Here is a 21,297-nt window from a genome sequence, read left to right as displayed (position 1 = left end):
ATAACTACACACTTTCCTGTTTGTTCACCAACTAATAGATGGGCAGTAAACAGTCACCAACAACTTTAAAAGAAATGATAGAATTAGTCACTGATCATGATGTGCATGTTATTTACATAGTGACTAGTGGTTTGAAGAGCTCTGGCAAAGTCTGTACCTTATACAGTCATTTGACTAATGTATCATGGTAACTGATACATTAGTTGTTGAGAGAGTGGTCTTATTTAACTTAGCCAACACTAAAGTGGTTAGTGAAATTCATACTTATCAGAGACATGCAAAGTGAGGACTGTATGTATAACAGTTGAGGACATTATTCAAAAGGATGTAGTGCAGTGACTGAACAAGAAACCTTATGCTTAATAATTACAACATAGCAATTTTAAATAATCTGTGATCTCAGTTGCAAAAGGAAACAGGAGAGATTTACTTGAAATAGCTGTGAGGGCTAGGTAAAGTATCACTCACAGATCATTCACTGGAGTCATGTCAAGCTGCGGTAAAGTCAAGCTCCTCCCATATACACATAATTATATTTACAATCTGGCAAAAATAGATGGATACATCCAACCCAGGAATGTTTTTACCTTAGGACTTCATTCTTGATATAGGCCAGCCCACTACCTAAACCTAGTAGAAAACCCAAATCCTCAGAATAAGAGGCCTTTGGCTCACTTTCTTGGGATTAGAAACAAGAAAGTAAAATGATAAAAAAGGTAAAATATCAAATTATTGAATACTTGAGTCCAGCGATCCCCATCAAAGCACAGTACAGACGTAAGAGTGCACTGGCTTTCACAACATGCTCTTCTTTCAGCCCCGAATACACAGACACATTGGGCTCCATCTCCACATCAGCTTCTTCCACAATGCGAGTACTTCTTACTGTGGGAAGAATGCCCATCAACTCCAGAAGAAGCTGCCTTCTCATTTGCCAAAGGACAGAACTACTGGTCTCTCTTTTTCTCTGTAAAAAATATGGACCACAGAAGGAAGGAAGAAAGCATAGAGTACTTATTAAGTCAAAAAATGTTTAAATCAAACTCCTCTGTTAAACATTTGAAATTGATCCCATTTGAAAAGGCTGTCATAACTGCAACTCCAACGAGCAAAATCAAAATTCACTGACCCCTTTGAGGAATACTCTACTCACCTTAAAAACTGGATTGGCTGTACAGAAGGTACTAAATTAATGATAATTCAAGTTGTAAAATATCATTTAAATGGTACTTTCAAATACATAATAACTAATGGAGTTATCTGTGACATAGCACAAATTACTCAGATGTTGGAGATAGAATATCTTGGGTTTAAACAATAGCTTTGCCATTGATTATGTACACTTACCTCTCTGAACCCCAATTTCTTTAATGACAAGGAAGTAGTTATTTTATTAATAATATATTAATATAAAGCAGTTCTAAACTGTAAAGAATTAGGCAAATGTTAGTTATTTTTAGGATGTTTCTAAGTAAAATATGATAAACCTGCTTTAATAGCATTAGGCTCAAAGAAGAGAAATGTACTGCCCACAGAGGATAATTACAAACAAGATGAGCATACCAAAGTGCCTCACACAGTGCCGGACATATAGAAGGTATATAATAAATGTTAACACCCTTAGAAAGCAAAGTTTAAAATTAGTTCTCAAATGGGCCAGAAATAAGCAGAATTTGGATACAGAATATATGAGGAGCCAGTAGCATACAAAATCGCCTGGAGGACTAGGCAGTACCCATGCTACTCTAATTCACTTCAACAAGATAAAAATCAGTCTGCATAGGGTCCTTCATTGGAGCTCCAGTCACAGAGTTATCAGGAAATATCTTTTGAAAAAGTAAAGTATTTTGCAACTTAAACATTGTTCCAAAATATAATATTCATCAATGGATGAATGAACAAATAAAATGTGGTATATACATAGAGTAGACTATTATTCAACATTGAAAAAGAAATCCTGATATATACTACAAGGTGCATGGATTTTGAAAACGTTATGCTAAGTAAAACATGCCAAACTCAAAAAGAGAAAATACTATGTGATTCCACTTACATGAGGTACCTACAACATTCAAATTCATAGAGACAGAAAGCAGAAAGAAGCTACCGGGGGCTGGAAGGAAGGAGGAATGGGGAGTTATTGTTTAATGGGTATAGAGTTTATTTTTGAAATGATGAAAAAAGTTCTGAAAGTGAATAGTGATGATGGTTGCAAAATATTGTGAATGCCACTGAACTAGATACTAAAAAAAGGATTAAAACAGTAAATTTCATGTCATCTATATTTTACCACTATATATATACTAAAATTACAGACTATAACATATTTTGATGACCTACTACAGCAGTTCTCAGGAGTCTAACCCAAAACCCTAGAGATTCCCAAAACTCTTTCAAAGGGTCCAAAGGTCAAAAACACTTCATTGAACATTACTGACCATTTCTACTCTTTTCTCACAAGTGTACAATGTCGTTTTCCAAAGGTTCTATTAAGCCAGACATTAAAGAGATTTGTAAAACTGTAGAACAGTGCCACTCTTCTCACTAAATTTTTGGAAAACTTGGTTATTTTTCATTAAAAATGTGTTCACATTTAATATGGTTATTATTATTTTTAACTGAATTAAGTAAATATTTCAAAGTTTTCAGTTTTCATTTCTAATATGGTAAATAGCAACAGATAAAAGTACATAAACAAAAGTTATTTGGTACTCTCCATAATTTAAAATGTCAGGAGTTCCTGAGACTAAAAGTGTGAGAACCACTGGTCTAATGACATCATTCTAAAAGTATTTCTTCATCTTTTACTAGTTGCCAAAATATCCTGATTCTTAACCTATAAGATTTTTAATCCCTTACCTGCTGTCCATTTCGGATAAAAGTTCCAAACCAAGTCCGGACTTTCGCGTTTGTTCCAAGAAGCAAACCACTAACAAAACAAACCAAGTCACTCACTCCATCTTCACCAGCTTCATTTTTAGTATGATCCAATGTCAAAGCCACTCCAAGGCCTGGCAAGTGACATTCTTCCACCTAACACAGCAAAGAAAACAAACTGAACTCAGTATCATAAGGAAAAGGGTCAGGCCACTTCAGAGTTTAGATGTTTTAAAGTTTCTAAAGTTTAGAAAAAGACATATCCCAAAACATAAAAACCCAGAGAAGAAGGTACTAATACATCGAATTTAATTGTAATTCCAAATCTCTACAAAATTCTAAAATCATCCTGGGAAAGTTCTTGATAATACAAAGGCTTTTGTCTCATAAAAATAATAAGATGTCCTACCACCATCCCTCGAACTTTGAGGGCCTGAGAAGGATTCATTTTACATAAGAAGCGTAGGGCATCTGTCCTGCGCCTTCCTCCAAGACTTTCTTCATCTTGTCGTTCTCCATTTTTTATCAGGCCCCTGCAAACTGAACATTTAACATCCACTATTACTTTAAGCTTTCAAGTAAGATGTTAGCAACAATTTCCTCAGCCTTTGAATTAATGTGGAATAGACATTACAGAAGAAAGCAATTAGAGAATTTGAAAACACAGTAACAGAACGCTGGTCAAAATTTTAAAAAAGAGTGAAAAGAGACTTAAAAAATGAACAGTGACCTGTAGAGCAATAATATCACATAGTCAAATATAATTAAGGTCTCAGAAAGAAAAAGAAAATGGAAGACAAAAATATATGTGAAGAAATTTTTTCAACTTTGATGAAAACTATAAACACAGAAACTCAAGCAGGATAAACACAAACAAAATCATATCAAGACCCTGGAAAAGAGAAAATCTTAAAAGTAGCCAGAAAGAAAAAATAAAGTAGCCAGAGAGGAAAAAAATAAAAAAACATTATATACAGAGGAACAGAAACCAAAACTACCACAGACAACAGAATGACATCTTCAAAGAGCTAAAAGAAAATGTTAACCTAAAACTTTATACCCAGTGAAAAGTATCTTTCAAGAATGAAGAGAAAATCAGGGTTTTGTTTTTTCAAATTAAAAAAAGCTGGAAAGGGGCACCTTACTCAGTCTGTAGAGCATGTGACTCCTGATTTCTGGGTTAAGTTCAAGCCCCACATTGTGGGTAGAGATTACTTAAAAATAATTTTTTTTTAAGATTTTATGTATTTATTCATGAGAGACACAGAGAGAAAGAAACAGAGACACAGGCAGAGGGAGAAGCAGGCTCCATGCAGGGAGCTGGATGTGGGACTCGATCCCAGGTCTCCAGGATCATACCCTGGGCCGAAGGCAGACACTAAACCACTGAGCCACCCAAGGATCCCCTAAAAATAAAATCTTTTAAAAAATAAAAATAAATAAGATAAATTTAAAAAGCTGGAAAAGTGTGTTGCCAGTAAACCTAAACTGTAAGACATGTTAAAGAAAGTTCTTCAAGGGACGCTTGGGTGGCTCAGAAGGTTAAGCATCTGCCTTCGGCTCAGGTCATGATCCCGAATCCTGGGACCAAGCCCCACAACAGGTACCCTCCTCTGTGAGGAGTCTGTTTCTCCCTCTGCTCCTTACTCCACTCATCCTCTCTCTCTCTCGTGTGCGCTCTCTCTCTCTCTCAAATAAATAAATTTTTAAAATTATAACAAAAAATGTTTAATTTTTTTTTTAATTTTTAAAAAAGGGAATGCCTAGGTGGTTCAGTGGTCTGCCTTTGGCTTGGGTTATGATCCTAGGGTCCTGAGATCGAGTCCTGCACTGGGCTCCCCTTGGGGAGCCTGCTTCTCCCTCTGCCAGTGTATCTGCCTCTGTGTCTCTCATGAATAAATAAAATCTTAAAATTTTTTAAAAGATTGAGCTCATCGTTCCATAGGATGAGGGGCCATCATTCACTAAAAAGGAAGGAAGGAAGGAAGGAAGGAAGGGAGGAAGGAAGGAAGGAAGGAAGAGAGAGAGAGAGAGAGAGAGAGAGAGAGAGAGAGAGAGAGAAGAAAGAAAGAAAGAAAGAAAGAAAGAAAGAAAGAAAGAAAGAAAGAAAGGAAAGAAAGAAGAAAGAAAGAAAGAAAGAAAGAAAGAAAGAAAGAAAGAAAGAAAGAAAGAAAGAAAGATTCTTCAAGCTAAAGGGGAAATGTGGAGCTACAAAAAGGAATGAAGTGGGGTACCTGGGAGGCTCAGTCTGTGAAGTGTCAGACCTGATTTCAGCTCAGGTCATGATCTCAGAGTCTGAGATCAAGCCCAGATCGGGCTCCTCATGGAGCATGGACCCACTTTAGGATTCTCCCTCTCCCACCCCCATGCTCTTGCTCTTAAATAAAATTAATGGTAAAAGCAAAAGTAGTAACAACGTATTGTGAGTCTTATAACACATGTTGAAGTAAAATCTGTGACAACAGTAGCACAAATGACAGGAGGGGGAAATATGAGTATATTACATTATATGTGAAGAGATATAAAATCATTAAAAGTAGAGTCATAAGCTAAAGATGCATACTTTATATTTTTTTATTTATTTTTACTTTTTTATTTAAGATTTTATTTATTTATTCATGGCAAACACAGAGAAAGAGGCAGAGACACAGGCAGAGGGAGAAGCAGGCTCCCTGCAAGGAGTCTGATGCTGAACTTGATCCCAGGACCCCAGGATCACAATCTGAGCTGAAAGCAGATGCTCAACGACTAAGCCACCCAGGCACCCCCCAGTTCATTTATTTTTTCTTAAGTAGGGTCCACACCCAGCATGGAACCCAACACAAGGCTTGAACTCACAACCCTGAGATCAAGACCTGAGCTGACATCAAGAGCTAGAAGCTTGGGGCAATGGGTGGCTAAGTCAAGTGACTGGCTCTTGATGTCAGCTCAGGTCATGATCTCTGCGTTGTGGAATCAAGCCTTGCCTGGGCTCAAAGCTCAGCTCAAAGTCTGCTTGTCCCTCTTCCTCTGCTCCTCCCCCAAATCACACTCACTTACGTTCTCTTGTGCACTCTCACTCTCTCAAATAATCTTTTTTTTTTTAAGTCTTACACTTAAAAAATAAATAAAATAAATAAAATAAAACAAAGTCTTACACTTAACTGACTGAACCACCCAGGCGCCCCAAAGATGCATACTTTAAACCCAACAACAATAATGAAGAAATAAAAATGCAAAGAAAAAAATTAAGCAAAGACATATAGCTAATATGACAGTAGTGGAGATAAAATGGAATCCTAAAAATTTCAATCCAAATGAAGAAAGGAAAAGGAAAAGAGGAAAAAGGAAACAAATAGAAAACAAATAGTAAGATGATACACTTAAATCTAACAACGACAATAATCACATTAAATGGCCTATGTAAATGGTCTAAACACTCCAATTAAAAAGCAGAGACTGGGCAGCCCGGGTGGCTCAGCGGTTTAGGGCCTGCCTTCGGCCCAGGGTGTGACCCAGGGACCCGGGATGGAGTACCACATTGGGCTCCCTGCATGGGGCCTGCTTCTGCCTGTGTCTCTGCCTCTCTCTCTCTCTCTCTCAAGAATAAATAAATAAATAAAATATTAAAAAAAAAAAAAAAGCAGAGACTGTTGAGATGCTTGGGTGGCTCAGCGGTTGGATATCTGCCTTCAGCTCAGGGCATGATCTCGGAGTTGTGGGATTGAGTCCCACATCGGGCTCCCTGCGGGGAGCCTGCTTCTCCCTCTTCCTATGTCTCTGCCTTCTCTCTGTGTCTCTCATGAATAAATAAAATCTTTAAAAAAAAAAAAGCAGAGACTGTAAATTAAAAAAAAAAAGATTCAACTACACTTGTCTACAAGAAACCTACTGAAAGATACAGATTTTTCAAAAAGACAGATACACACCATGCAAAGACTAATTGTAAGCTGCTATGGCTCTGCTAACAAAGTAGACTTCAAAAGAAGGTATATTACCCAGGTATAAAGAAGGACATATCATAATTAAAAAGGAAAAAGCTCAACTCATGATAAGATATAACAATCCTAAATGTACATGGACCCAATCAGAGCTTCAAAATTAATGAAGTAAAAACTGACAAAATGAAAGGAGAAATAGACAAAGCCACAATTCTGTTTGGAGATGTCACCACTCTTCTCTCAGGAACCGACAGAACATGGAAACAGAAAATGAGCAATGGCACAGTTGTCAAAGACTTTTACATGTTATGATATTCAGTAAGCCTCTTAGAAATGTATGGGAAGAAAATTTAAAAAAAAAAAGAAATGTATGGGAAATATTATTAATACCTCATTTTATAGAATAGTATCTTGATGAAGATTACCCGAAAAGCAAGTGACAAAATTAAAAATCATGACTACCAGATCCAGTGCTTTTTCCTCTTCAGCTCCCAATTCACAACTTTGTTCAATAAATGTTTTTATTTTTTATATCACACAGACCCAAACAATAATCTTCAATCAGTAGTAGTTTGAAATAGAGGTGAAAATTTCAGTTGATTTTTCTCAATTTCGACTTTTCTGCCAACTGACGGCAATAAGTCTAAAACACAAAGGGTTTGATTGCTGCTATTTCTGATTATATATATCTTGTCCTGCACTCTATTTCACAGATGTATGTCTTCTTCTCCTTGCTCCATGAGCACAGAATCCTGTGCTTGTAGTTGTTGTTGTTTTTTTTACTGTCCTATTACAGCACTGATGAATGGCAAAAAAAAATTACTTTTTTGCACACTCACCATACATAAATTTGTAATCTCAAAACAATTTTGAAATCTCCTCAACTCAATATATCTACAATGAATACTCACTAATAAACTTTCCAAAGATAAAATCTCAAATGAAAGCACATAAATATTTCTTCTTAGCTCAAAAAAGCAGGTCCTGCATCTGCCCAAGCAAATCACTTCAATATCCTATTTTAAAATTATATTTACCTTCATTAAAACTATCAGGAACATTGGCCACCAAGAGACATAAGAACCAAGCACCATTTCTAACATGTAGCAAAGCTTCAGCTACATCCACTATAGGAAGCAGGGAAGGGAGCTCTATAAGAAAACAAAATCAATGTTACTACTAAAGAGTGATATTTCATTATATTATATACAAGCATTTTTTGACATTTTACAGATGTCATTTGAAAGCAATTAAGGGGGACAGCCTGGGTGGCTGAGCAGTGTAGCGCCACCTTTTTGGCCCAGGGTGTGATCCTGGAGACCCTGGATCGAGTCCCATGTCAGGCTCCCTGCATGGAGCCTGCTTCTCCCACTGCCTGTGTCTCTGCCTCTCTGTATCTCTCTGTGTCTCTCATGAATAAATAAATAAAATCCTTAAAAAAAAAAAAAAAAAACAAGTACTTTCTTTTCATAGTCTAGAGCTGAACTGTCCAGTTGGAATAGCCACCAGCCACATGTAGCTATTTAAATTTAAATTAATCTCGATAGAGCATGCAACTCTTAATATCAGGGTTGTAAATTTGGGCCCCACAGTGGGTGCAAAGATAACTTAAAAATAAAATCTTTAAAAAAAAAAAATAAATAAATGAGGGTTCCTGGGTGGCTCAGTTGGTTAAGGATCTGCCTTCAGCTCATGTCATAATCCCAGGGTCAGCAAAGGGCCAGTTCTCCCTTTCTCTCTGCTGCTCCCCCTGCTGGTGCACTCTCTGTCCCCCCCACCCCCAACCCCACCCCCATCAATTAAATAAATAAAATCTTTTGAATAAGTGAAAAAATTAAAATTAATTCAAATTAAATAAAATTTAAAATAGTTCAGTCTTGCTAATCACATTTCAAGTAATCTACAACCATGTATGGCTAGTGGCTACTGCATGGGAAAGTACAACATGCAGGGCACCTGGGTGGCTCAATCAGTTAAGTATCTGCCTTCAGCTCAGGTCATGATCTCAGGGTCCTGGGATCAAGCCCATGTTAGGCTCCCTGCTTAGTAGGGGAGTCTGCTTTTCCCTCTCCCTCTGCCTCGACCCCCTGCTCATGTTCTTTCTATCTTTCTCACGTTCTCTCTCTTGCTCTCAAAAAAATAAATAAAATCTTAAAAAAAAAAAAAAAGTACAACATGCAATACTGCCACTGATACACTGGACAATGCTGGTCAAAGTGATTTTCATGAAAATCTTTGCATTTTTATGCATCCTCTACCGTTCTGATCCAATCACTCAAAGTTAATAATCTGAAATATTTTAATCCCCCACAGGTATTATCTTATCTTTAAATAAAATTGGGATTATATTCCACTTATCATTTTACCGTTTGCTTTTTCCATTTACAGGTTATGATCATTTTCAAAAAAAAATCATTAAATTCCTTCAAATTCACTTGGTGATGGCTGTATAACATGCCATACTATGGAAATAATACAATACTTAATCACTGTCCTGCTACTAGCACGTTAGGTGCATTTTTATAAGACACATAAAATATTTATGTAAAATATTTACATAAAATAACACAATATTCCAAGTTAAAAAGTTACACAGAATCATTTAACAAGAAAGTATATATTCTAATGTATCTTAGCAGTCATTATAATACCTGCTTGTAAAATACAAAGTACATCTGCAGCTTCCTCCAAATAGACTGGACTCTCAAATAGCTCAGATGACTTAAAAAAAAATTCTCCACTGGACTCAGACACCTTAAAAAAGAAAACAAAAGAAAACAAAAAAGAAATGATGAACTCTATTAATTTTGGATAATATACTAAATCCCTTACTATTTTTTTAATTACTCATTGAGCTTACAGACCATGTTTCTAAACATGCCATTAATATACTGTAGCACAATATGCATTATTTGATATATTTGAGCCAATTTAATCATAGTCACTTACTGTTCAGACATAGCAATATGAGTGTCAATAATGTATTTCTATATAAATATTTGGAGACATCTGGAATTAAAGATAAGACAAGCCAAACAAATGAAGTAGGAATGTCACCTACAAAAGTTATAGCTAAAAAAAAAAAAAAAGCAAGAAATGGTAAACTTGAAGGAGTATAATAACTATAAATTATGTTCAAATGCAAATGAACTGTAGGGAAAACAAAATATAAAAATGTAGATCGATAGAAGTACCTACTAACCTTTTAAAAAATCTCATACAGTAGTTTATCACACTTCCCATTTGCTAGAGTTCTGAACTGAAAAATTGGAAACCTCCTAAGGAGAACAGTCACTTATTTCACTAGCGTAATCAAACTAGGAATTAAGAAAAAGATATAGGAAAAATATTGACTGAAATTAAATCTATCAGTATAGTACAAAAGAGTAGAAAGAAATAATTGTAATGGAAAAACATTTTTTATAAGATTTGTAATATATATACTAGAATTTTAAAAATTAATTTTTTAAAAATAAAGATTTCTAATATATCCTAAAGACTATCTGAAACTGACTGACTGCGCCCCCCCAACCATCACTAGTATTTTCTTTGGAAACAGAATTTAGAATTGCTCGGTCCGCAGTTTATAAAACTAAACTTTATTTATTATAAATTAACTGACCTTGAGATTCTAACAGTAAATAACTTTTGCCTCTGAAACTCTAGGCTTAATAATATAAGCCATCTTAATACAAAAATCCAGCTTAATTCTTTTTATAGTAGACCCCTGACATGCACAAATTTAGAGTTTCAATTAATCATAATTACCCAGAGGTCCATGAACTCAGTAATCTATCGTTTTGCTGACATGTGAAGTTGAATAGCCTTCATTTTGAGCAATTCAGTCATCTAGTGAATAAGGCTACTCAAAGATCCAACCAATTCAGCTTTGATATTCCCTCTTCACCGTTATGTGAGATAATTAATGCCCATTCAGTGTCTAAAGGAATCACATGCATTTTTCAGTTATGCTTTATAATATTTTATGAAGGAAATTATATCCTATAAAGATATAAAATTTGGTAATTTGCAGAAATCTTGAGCTATGTACTCTTCTAATATCAAGAAGCCATTGAGTGGAATTCATACAGAAAAAAAATCTCTACAACAGAAAATGAAGACTAGGTATAAATGAGAGAAAACAGTAATCAGAGAAAGAAAATCTTTCAGGCAGGCATTTAATATTCTTTTAAGCCTTTCTAAAGAAAATACTTTCAAAACAAATAGAAACACATGTAAAAGAGACTGCAATCTGCCTGTCTTCTAATCTCTGCTTCTACTATGTGTAGACAACGAATCATGCATATTTTGAGATGTGATTAAAATAAATGCACCTTGTTCATTATTGCCAACAGTTCACTAAGCACAAGACGCAATCGACGAGGTGAATCACTGTGTTCAAACTCCAGTGTCAATCCATGCTGAAGCTGGGATACCAGGATGCTCTCTCCACTGCCTCCTCCAAGTTTATGCCTAATAAAGCAGAAATGTGTAAAACCACAATGATAAGAACACGGATATAAAATACATAAAATTATCTTTTGCTGGAATAATCTACAAACGAATGTATGAATTCTTTTCATACATTTCATGAGTGTATTATTTCTGAAACACTATTTAGTTTGCCTATTTCAGGGATTCACAACCTATATATAAAGACTCCACTAACAGTTAACACCCACTTCAATGAACAAGAATGGCTCACTACTAGAGTTGCAATGGGCAGGGAAGAACTGAACAACTGCCCAGAATTTTGAGAAATCAATGTAAGCTAAAAAGGCTTTGGGGTGCCTGGGTGGCTCAGTACGTCAAGCATCTGCCTTTGGCTCAGGTCAGGATCCTGGTGTCCTGGGATAAAGTCCTGCATCTGGCTCCCTGCTCAGTGGGGAGTCTGCTTCTCCCTCTCCCTCTTGTCCTCTTGCTTCCCTGCTTGTCCTCTCTGTCAAATAAATAGGTTAAAATCTTAAAAAAAAAAAAAAAAAAAAAAGCCTTCTGAGTGATTCCAATAATTATTCTATTCTAGGGGAACTTACCCTACCCACTTCCCACTGAGAGTAATTGACCTAATCAGTTTAGTATGAATACGACAGTGTATCTGGCCAAACTCCTCTACACATTTTAGAATATGGAATTCAAAAGATCCTGGAGGGATCCCTGGGTGGCGCAGCGGTTTGGCGCCTGCCTTTGGCCCAGGGCGCGATCCTGGAGACCCGGGATCGAATCCCACATCGGGCTCCCGGTGCATGGAGCCTGCTTCTCCCTCTGCCTATGTCTCTGCCTCTCTCTCTCTCTCTCTCTCTCTCTCTCTCTCTGTGTAACTATCATAAATAAATAAATAAATAAATAAATAAATAAATAAATAAATAAATAAATAAATAAATAAATCCTGGAATTTTAACGATAAATAGAAAAGGACTACGTAATATGCTCTCCAAAGTTTAGATTCTCAGATTCTCAATCTTTTCTGGGAGAGTGCATCCATTAAAAAAAAAAAAAAAAAAGTAAAAGTTCCCAAGATATATTTGATTCTCTCTTCTTTGGCTTATCTAAGTAAATCCCAGTCCACATATTATATAACACATTACCTAAGCTGCTGTTCTTTGCTGGCATCCTGTTCTAAAGCATGAAAGTCCACAGACAACAATGCAACAATGGAGTTGACAGCTTCCACTCCAGAGAGAAGACGAAGGATCAGTTTTTTATCCTGAGCCCAGCTTTGGCTCTGGTCAGCAGGAGCACAAAGCGCCATCCGCACCAAGCAAGGCAGGAGAAGTCTTAATTCTGGATCACTTAGAGATGCCAACCGAACAACATCCACCTTCTGCATTGCCTCAAAAGCAAAAGGGCTGACAAACTGAAGATTCGTACACTCAGCCATTATCACTGTTGATCCTATTAAAAAAAAAATAAAGAAAGAAAGTAGGTTTAACTCCTATATGTATGAATGCTCCTCTTTTTAAATACCCTGAGAAAAGTGGTGTATCTTTAATAGGCCCCTATGCTGGCTATGTTTCTGGCACAAAGGTTCCCTGTTTTTACTCCCATCTAAAAAATGATAAAGAAAAAATACATATTAATTAATTAATTAATTAATATTTTTAAAAATGATAAAGAAAAGAGAATACAATAATATCTCCTCCGGCCCTAGAGATCTTCTGTTCTAGTACTTATTTTGCAAAGGAGAAATATAAAGCCCAGAGAGATTAAGTAACAGGCATATAGTGATAACTAAGTAGTGGCAAAATCCAAGGCTGAACCCTCATCTGCTAAATCTCAGTCCAAGACTTTCTCCACAGCATCAATCAACTGAGCACTACAATGCAAATAAAAGTTCGGAGTACAGTTAAGAATGCCCCTCTTGGGATCCCTGGGTGGCGCAGCGGTTTAGCGCCTGCCTTTGGCCGGGGGCGCGATCCTGGGGAGCCAGGATCGAATCCCACGTCGGGCTCCCGGTGCATGGAGCCTGCTTCTCCCTCTGCCTGTGTCTCTGCCTCTCTCTCTCATTCTGTGTGACTATCATAAATAAATTAAAAAATTTAAAAAAAAAGAATGCCCCTCTTCTGTACTCTTTAGTTTCTTCTGCCTACCCAACAAATGCAAAAAAAAAAACAAACAAACAAACAAAAAAAAACTGTCAGGCTTCTCTTTCTCACCCTCCACAAGTCAATGGAAGCTAAATCTCCTCACTTGCCACATGCAATGCCAGATTCAACATTCTGGAGGCCGTAACATTATCTTAATGTCCCCTGTGCTCCTTTGGGGGAAAAAAAAAAAACAGCTGTGGAGGTGCAATTAGCTATGGGAGAAAGACGAGTTCCACTTGGGCACTTCTCTGTCTTCGCTAATCATCAGAAGGGAGGGAAAAAAAAAAAAAAGGCAGAGAGCGGGTGGCCAAAGTCATCCCCTCTAAAAAACCACAGACTCGCCAAAATCGTGGGTTAACAGAGTCGTGAGCAGAAACGTTACTGTTTTTAAGCAAGAGGAGCTGGCCTTTTAACGGAGGGGCGGGCTGAGCAAGCAGAGGCGCCAAGACCCGTGTGTGCTCACAGGGCTCGCCCGCAGCGTGAGGAGAACCAACCAGCCCCTCTGGCGGAGAGAGGCAAGGCCAGTGACCGACGTGGAACCCGGAACGCGCTCAGGCCTGAGAGGCGGAAGCTTCATACCTTAAGATTCACCCTCCAACCTCCCGGGACCAAACCAGGATTCCGCGCCCTAGAGGTGGGACGCCGTAGAAATCCAGAGCGCGATCCGAGGTTGGGCCTAGGCGAAAACCCCGATTCGCCACCCCGTGCTGTGCCCTGAGTCGACCCAGACACCGGCAAACCCAGACGCCGGGACCAACGGGGTCGGCAGCGCGCTAGGCTGCATGGGGACACAGCACAAGCACAAAGGCAGAACCCGCTCTGAAGGGAGGGGAAAGCGGAGGGGGGCTGTTTCAACCTGCACCCAGCACCTTCATTCATCCCCAGCGTAGGGCTCCCGTCGGCCACCGTACTGGACTGAGGGGACCGCCGGCTGCGAAAGGAAACCCAGAGGCGTCGGCGTCGAGGCGACGGTGCGCGTGCGCGGCCCCACCCCTTCCTCCCCGCCGTTGCCCCGCGTAACTACATCCCCTCCCGCGTTGACAACGGAGCTCCCAGGGTCTTCTGCGGAGCGCGCCCGCCGTCTGTGTCTCTTTTCGATTGAGCGCTTAAGCTCCTCCAAGCTGAAGTTTCATTATCCCAGGATTTTTGTAGCACTTGAATGAAGTCAAGTAGGTAAAAGAAATGTTAAAATGGTTTACACTGTTCTTTGACCGGAACACTGATGGAATCAGGCTGCGCTCCTCTTTCCATCTCTGCCTGTGCCCTCCGAGCACCGAAGTTCTAGAATCCCGGCATGTATAGGCGAATACAAATTCAGTCTCTTCCTGAGCTTGCTTAGCCTCTTGACCTCACACCTTCAGGGTGGCAAGTTAAACACCTTAATTTCAGGGATCTGTACTTTAGGGTCAAAGGTTGGGGGAATGGGAAAAATGGGGGAGGGGGAGGTACAGACTTCTAGTTACGGAATGAATAACTCCCATACAACATAGAAATTATAGTCAACAGTATTATAATAGAGGGTAGCTGCACTTGCGGTGAGCAGCATACAGCATAACATACAGAATTGCCCGATCCCTATATGGGGACACCAGAAACTAATGTGACATTGTGCGTCATCTGTAGTTCAATTTAAAAACAAAAACCAAACACTTAGGGCCCATAGATCCTTAGAAAGTGATGGGTGGAGTTTTTGGAATTCTCTGGAACCTGCAAAAGTGTGAGTGCTTGGCACTTCTGGAAAAAGGGTCCAAACTTGGAACAACCTCTCAAATGGAGTGTTAAGCATCCAGAAAAAATTAACTAATCTCTCTATATTTTCACTTTATTTCTAGTTCCTGGTTCAATCAGTGTGCATTTAGCACCTTCGGTTTACCAGATACTGTGCTACAAGCTGGAAACAAATATCTTACAGAGCTAGAACTTCATACCATATAGTTTCCAAGGCTTTCACAGAGTGATAATCTTCTAATAAAGTCTGCTTTCAGCATTAAAAATCAGCAAAGGAAGAAAACTAACATGTGTTGCAGTGTTTCTCAAACTTTTTTCCACCTACAATAATACATTTCACATTGTGATCTAGGACACATATGCATGTATACCCACTTTTTTTTTTAAGATTTTTTTTTTTTTTTTTTTTTTTTTTTTAGGGCAGCCCATGTGGTGCAGCGGTTTAGTGCTGCCTACAGCCTGGGGTGTGATCCTGGAGACCCGGGATCGAGTCCCACTCGGGCTCCCTGCATGGAGCCTGCTTCTCCCTCTGCCTGTGTCTCTTCCTCTCCTCTCCTCTTCTCTCTCTCTCTCTCTCTCTCTCTCTCTCTCTCTCTCTCTGTCTCTATGAATAAATAAATAAAAATCTTTAAGAAAAAAAAAGATTTTTTTTAAAGTAATCTCTACACCTAACACAGGGTCTGAACTCACAACCCTGAGATCAAGAGTCAAATGATTTGAGGCACTTGTGTGGCTCGGTTGAGCATCTGCCTTTGGCTCAGGTCATGATCCTGGAGTCCCAGGATTGAGCCCTCCATGGGCTCCCTGGTAAGCGCGAGTCTGCTTCTCCCTCTGCCCCTCACCCCGCTCTCATGCTCTCTCTCTCTCTCTCTCTCTCTCTCTCTCTCTCTCTCTCTCTCTCCCTCTCGGAAAAAAAAAAAATAGTTGCGCGCTTCACTGAGCTAGCCAGTGCCCGTATACCCACATTTAAATGGAATAAAATTTTTATGAAATAATACATACACTACATGTTATATGTACTATTTCATTTCTTTAAATTGCTGGTCACAGGGCACCTGGCTGGCTCAGTTGGAGCAAGGCTCAAGTGACCCTTGATCTCAGGGTTTAAGTACAAACGCTACATTGGGTGTAGAGATTACTTAAAAGTAAAACTTTAGGGCATCCCGGGTGGCTCAGTGGTTTAGCGCCGTCTTCGGCTCCCAGCGTGATCCTGGAGACCCAGAATTGAGTCCCACGTCTGGCTCCCTGCATGGAGCCTGCTTCTTCCTCTGCCTGTGTCTCTGCCTCTCTCCCTCTCTGTGTGTCTCTCATAAATAAACAAAAAATCTTTTTAAAAATAAAATTTTAAAAAATTGCTGGTCACTACACACTAAAATTGATTTCATAGTCTCTTAGCTTACAAATTGTGTTGTCATTTTTAAGCTGATACTTAATAACATTTATTGAACATTTGCTAGGCACTAGTATTTTATATCATCTGATTTCATTATCTAAGGTAGATAATAGCCTTTTTAAAAAAATATTTTATTTATTCATGAGAAACAGAGGGAAAGGCAAAGACAGAGGCAGAGGGAGAAGTAGGCTCCATGAGGGAGCCCAATGTGGGATCACACCCTGAGCCAAAGGCAGATGCTCAACCGCTGAGCCACCCAGGTGTCCCGATAATAGTCTCAATTTTATAATTGTGGGGAAATTGAGACTGAGAGAGGTTAAATAATTTAATCTCCCTGGATGGTCATTTCACAGGAGTGTGGAGAGAAATCAAAGACTGGTTAAGAGGTAAATGAGAGGAGAAAGGACCAAGTGATTTTTAAGATCTCTTTCAACTCTTTTTATGATCCTGTAATTATTAATGGAGAAACAAAATGCAGATCCATCTCAATCTAAGGTAACAACAGATCACACCCAGCCCAAACAAGATCCTAGGTAAAGGTGATGAGTGCTGACACTTAACCTTCTTCCAAGTCCCCTTCACCTTCTCTTCCAATTCTTCTCCCAGTGAGTATCACCCACTACTCAGAATTTCTCAAGCCAGAAACCTGAAAGCCATCCTAGGTTTCAACCTCTCCCCACTCATCCACAGTCTTTCAAATCTACACTGTAATGTTTGCCAGTGACATCATTTTGACAATCATATAGAACTCAAAAAAGATTTACTCGTGAACTTTTGAGTTTTAGATCTGCCTCCTCTGAGGCTCATTCCCTAACTATAATAAAATCAATTTTTAAAGACTTTGCAGGGGCGCCCAGGTGGCTCAGTTGGTTGAGCATCTGCCTTTGGCTCAGGTCATGATCCTAGGGTCATGGGATTGATCCTCACATAGGGTTCCCTGTTCAATGGAGAACCTGCTTTTTCCTCTCCTCCCCCAGCTTGTGCTCCCTCCCCGTCAAATAAAATATTAAAAAAAATAATAAAGGCTTTGCAGCTCTGATGTTTAGTTAGATTAACAACTTGTAGAAGAGTAAAGTCGTCCTAACATTTAGTTGCTATAAACCACAAAGCCTTTGATTAATAAAGGGGTATCTTATATGACTATGGTGTACCCTTTGTGATATAAAATTTTTGAAGAAATAACCTTCTAAGACCAATGTGGTACTGAGGCTCATTACCATTTCTACTCACGAAAGCTATATTTCATCAACTCTGTGGTGACTTTTTTTTCACATTTTGAAAAGATTTTTTATTTATTTAAGAGAGAGAGAGAGAGAGAGAGAGTGGAAGGAGGGGCAGAAGGAGAGGGAGAGAATCCCATGGGCTTGATCTCATAAACCTGAGAATATGACCCAAGTCAAAATCCAGAGTCAGATGCTTAAATGACTGAAATTGAGATGTCTTTTTAAAAATATTTATTTGAAAGAGGGAGGGAGAGAGAGAGCATGATAGAGGGTAAGAGACAGAGAGGAGGATAGGGAATCTTAATTTAAGCAGGCTCCATGCCCAGGACGGAGCCCAAGGCGGGGGGCTTGATGTCGTGACTCTTGAGATAGATCATGACTTGAACTGAAATCAAGTCAAATGCTTACCCGTCCCTGAAATTGAGATGTCTTAAAATCAGTAGTTTGTTTAATTTACTAAGCGGCATTTTTTATGTTTTAGTGGTACATAAAATGTCTTACAATCACTGGTGTTTAGATTTGGTGAAACATGTTGTGTAGTTCCTATACTTCAAGTCAAAAGGGAAAACTCCTGGGGATCCCCGGGTGGCTCAGCAGTTTAGCACCTACCTTTGGCCCAGGCCATGATCCTGGAGACCCAGGATCGAATTCCACATTGGGGTCCCTGCATGAAGCCTGCTTCTCCCTGTGTCTCTGCCTCTCTCTCTGTGTGTCTCATGAATAAATAAATAAAATGTTTAAAAAAAAAGGGTGGGGGGGAAGACTCCTTCCTAAGTGTAATAAACATTCTCCTCTGACTGGCTGACCTTACTCTTTTAGGTAAAAAAAAACTATTGACTGACTTTAACTATTTTTCAGGGATCCCTGGGTGGCACAGCGGTTTGGCGCCTGCCTTTGGCTCAGGGCGCGATCCTGGAGACCCGGGATCGAATCCCACGTCGGGCTCCCGGTGCATGGAGCCTGCTTCCCCCTCTGCCTATGTCTCTGCCTCTCTCTCTCTCTCTCTGTGACTATCATAAATAAATAAAAATTTAAAAAAACTATTTTTCAGTAAGACTAAGAGAAGAAAAAAAAGAATCAAAAAGAAAAAGCAACATTATGTTTCAGGTATACTAGGTGTAGATTATTGTGAAGTAAATGGGCTTCAAGAAATTAGAACACCTGGGTATTTAAAGGAAGACCAATATTCTTTGGAAATAGAATCACAGAATTTCAAAGTAAAATGATCTCAGGAGCCATCTAGCTCCAGTTTTCTCAACATGAAACTCTGTAATTATCCTCAATAGTGCCCTATTTTATAAAATTTCTTCCATTGTTTCACCCTTCGAGATCTTTTGGAGTCTTCTTTTACACTGGGTATCTGCTCTGGCTATGCAGATCATATCTATTAATTTTATGGATAAAATACTGAATAAAATTGGGTTCAGCCAAAATTCTATACTGCAACACCAGAGACATCCCTCCAGGTTGATATAGCTCCATTAATCAAGCCTTTTTTTAGTGTAATTGTTCAGTTTATTGTTAATCATCCCAACTTCTAAGACATTGCCTTGCTTTGGGATATTCTTTTTCCTTACGCTGGTACTCAAGACAGTTTTTCATGGTCTTTTTTTTTTTTTTTTCATGGTCTGACTTCTTAATTCTGGCTTGGACTCCTGCATTATCTATCTATCCCACCATAAGCACCACTGTTTTAGTCTGTTGGAAGTGCTTGTTTCCTAAATCCTTCATGCTCCTTCTCCCTCACTGTTCCTTCTGAATGAATTTCATTTTATGTAGTACACCTCCTAAGTATCCTTTAAGTCTCACTCCTAGTGTTTCCTTGCTAAGCATCTTTCCCTGACAAACCACCTATCTCTCGAGATTTAAGTATCCCTCAATGTTCCCAAGGCACCCTTTGCTGCCATCATAGTACTTCACATATTGCACTATATTGTAAAATTTGTCTCTCCTAAAAAAAAAAAAAAAAAAAAAAAAAAAAAACCGTCTCTCCTACCAGAATGTAATACGTGGAGGGCAGGAACTAGATTTTATTTCTTTGCCCTTGGCACAGTATGGTATTAATACTGGCTTGCTGAATTGACTTATGTAATGATACCATGAAACCTTATTAAATGACCTGAATATGCATCTCCATACAGTTAATACTGTCAAAATAAAATGTAGAGATTGATTTTAACTATTCTATTCTCTCTTGTATATGCATTACATTATTCCTATCATTCTAGAGGGCTCATGGTACTATGTGCATACAAGTATGTGTCTCCGTAGACTAGGGCTAAAGGTCAAAGGTTAGGATCTCTAGTGTAGTCTATTAAATGGTGCTTTAATGAAACTATGCAGGTTTTTAATGATCTTGTTCATAAAGTGTAGTAAATTTGTTAGTTTCTAGGACATAACTTTTTAAAACTTCAAAAAACCAGGGAAGTTGTACTTTTCCACTCCTCTGGGACCTTCTGGTTTTCTACAGCATTTCTGAAATCATGATATGTAAGGTCTTTTAGCACTAAGGATGTAACTCATTTGGACCTGGTGCCTTTAAATCCTTTAAGTCAGTGAACTACCTCAGATTTTAATTTCATCATAGGCAGATTTTACATTTTAGAGCTTGAAGACCCTTCAAGCTGGCTTTTTAGTGGGGGTAGGTTAGGACAGAAGGGAGATAAACAGTATTAAATACTTGATTCTTTGCATTCTTTCCATCCTTGATCTTGCTAGAAACATATTTTAAAAATCCTGTTGTTAAAAAAAAGTCCTGTTGTTGCCTTTAGGCATTCCCTCCTCCCCCAGACAAGCCTTAATTATTCTAGATTTGATTCTTCTAGAGAACATAGGTAGTATTCTATGAATCATCCCATACATTTGTATTTTACAAATTTCTAAGTGTTTCTTTTAATCCTTTGAGGTTCACAAAGCTAATGTTAGTAAAGTCTGATTACTATTGAGTTCATGTACAAATAAACAAATTAAGACCTAAGAGGTTTTGATGTTTTGTCTGTAGTCAACCAGCTAGAAGATGGCAAACCTAAGAGCACAGGAATCCTAATCTAGTGATCCTAAAACTATTTCTACTAGTGTGAAAATAGTCCTAAGTAATTAGAATTATAAAAGTTCATTTAAATTACTTGCAAAACTCAGGGCACCTAGGTGGTTCAGTCAGTTAAATGTCTGCCTTCGGCTTGGGTCACTGATCTCAGGGGTCCTGGGATCAAGCCCCACATGGGGCTCCTGCTCACCCAGGAGCCTGCTTCCCCTCTCTCTCTGCTATTCCCCTGCTTGCGCTCTCTTGCTATCCCCCCCTCAGATAAAGTCTTTAACAAGATAAATCATTTGCAAATCTCACACTACAACTGAGTACCATAGTTTGAGGTATTTACAAGAAGTCAACTCAAATATTTCAATGCTTTACTAATGTGCTAGATGTATTGGATTCTAGATGCAATAGTAAGCTAAACATCCAATTTCTGTCCTCATGGGGTTATTTTGTAGGAGACAAATATTCATACAAACTGAAAAACACTATGAAGGCTTCATATGGAATATTACAATAAAGGGATATAGGGACGTTTGGG

General features: G+C 38.5%; 1 protein-coding gene across 4 annotated transcripts in view; it reads right to left on the bottom strand.

Moving 5' to 3' along the window:
* The window catches only part of INTS2 (integrator complex subunit 2), a 54,783-nt gene extending 40,459 nt beyond the window's left edge, over positions 1-14,324 (bottom strand). For 2 of the 4 annotated variants that reach the window (XM_055327825.1, XM_055327851.1), the window contains exons 1-8: positions 14,238-14,324; positions 12,383-12,689; positions 11,132-11,270; positions 9,449-9,551; positions 7,835-7,948; positions 3,287-3,417; positions 2,860-3,033; positions 741-967 (exon numbers count right to left, since the gene is read on the bottom strand). In XM_055327825.1, coding sequence (XP_055183800.1) covers positions 741-967; positions 2,860-3,033; positions 3,287-3,417; positions 7,835-7,948; positions 9,449-9,551; positions 11,132-11,270; positions 12,383-12,689; positions 14,238-14,256 — 1,214 coding nt within the window. In that variant the 5' untranslated portion in view covers positions 14,257-14,324. The other 2 variants (XM_055327831.1, XM_055327841.1) reach the window with 2 other exon arrangements.
* Positions 14,325-21,297: the final 6,973 nt, after the last annotated feature.

The sequence above is a fragment of the Nyctereutes procyonoides genome, unplaced genomic scaffold (genome assembly GCF_905146905.1).
Source record: "Nyctereutes procyonoides isolate TBG_1078 unplaced genomic scaffold, NYPRO_anot_genome, whole genome shotgun sequence".
Taxonomy (NCBI): Eukaryota; Metazoa; Chordata; class Mammalia; order Carnivora; family Canidae; genus Nyctereutes; species Nyctereutes procyonoides.
The sequence above is the reverse complement of the archived record's forward strand: the minus strand, read 5'-3'. Positions and strand labels throughout refer to the sequence as shown.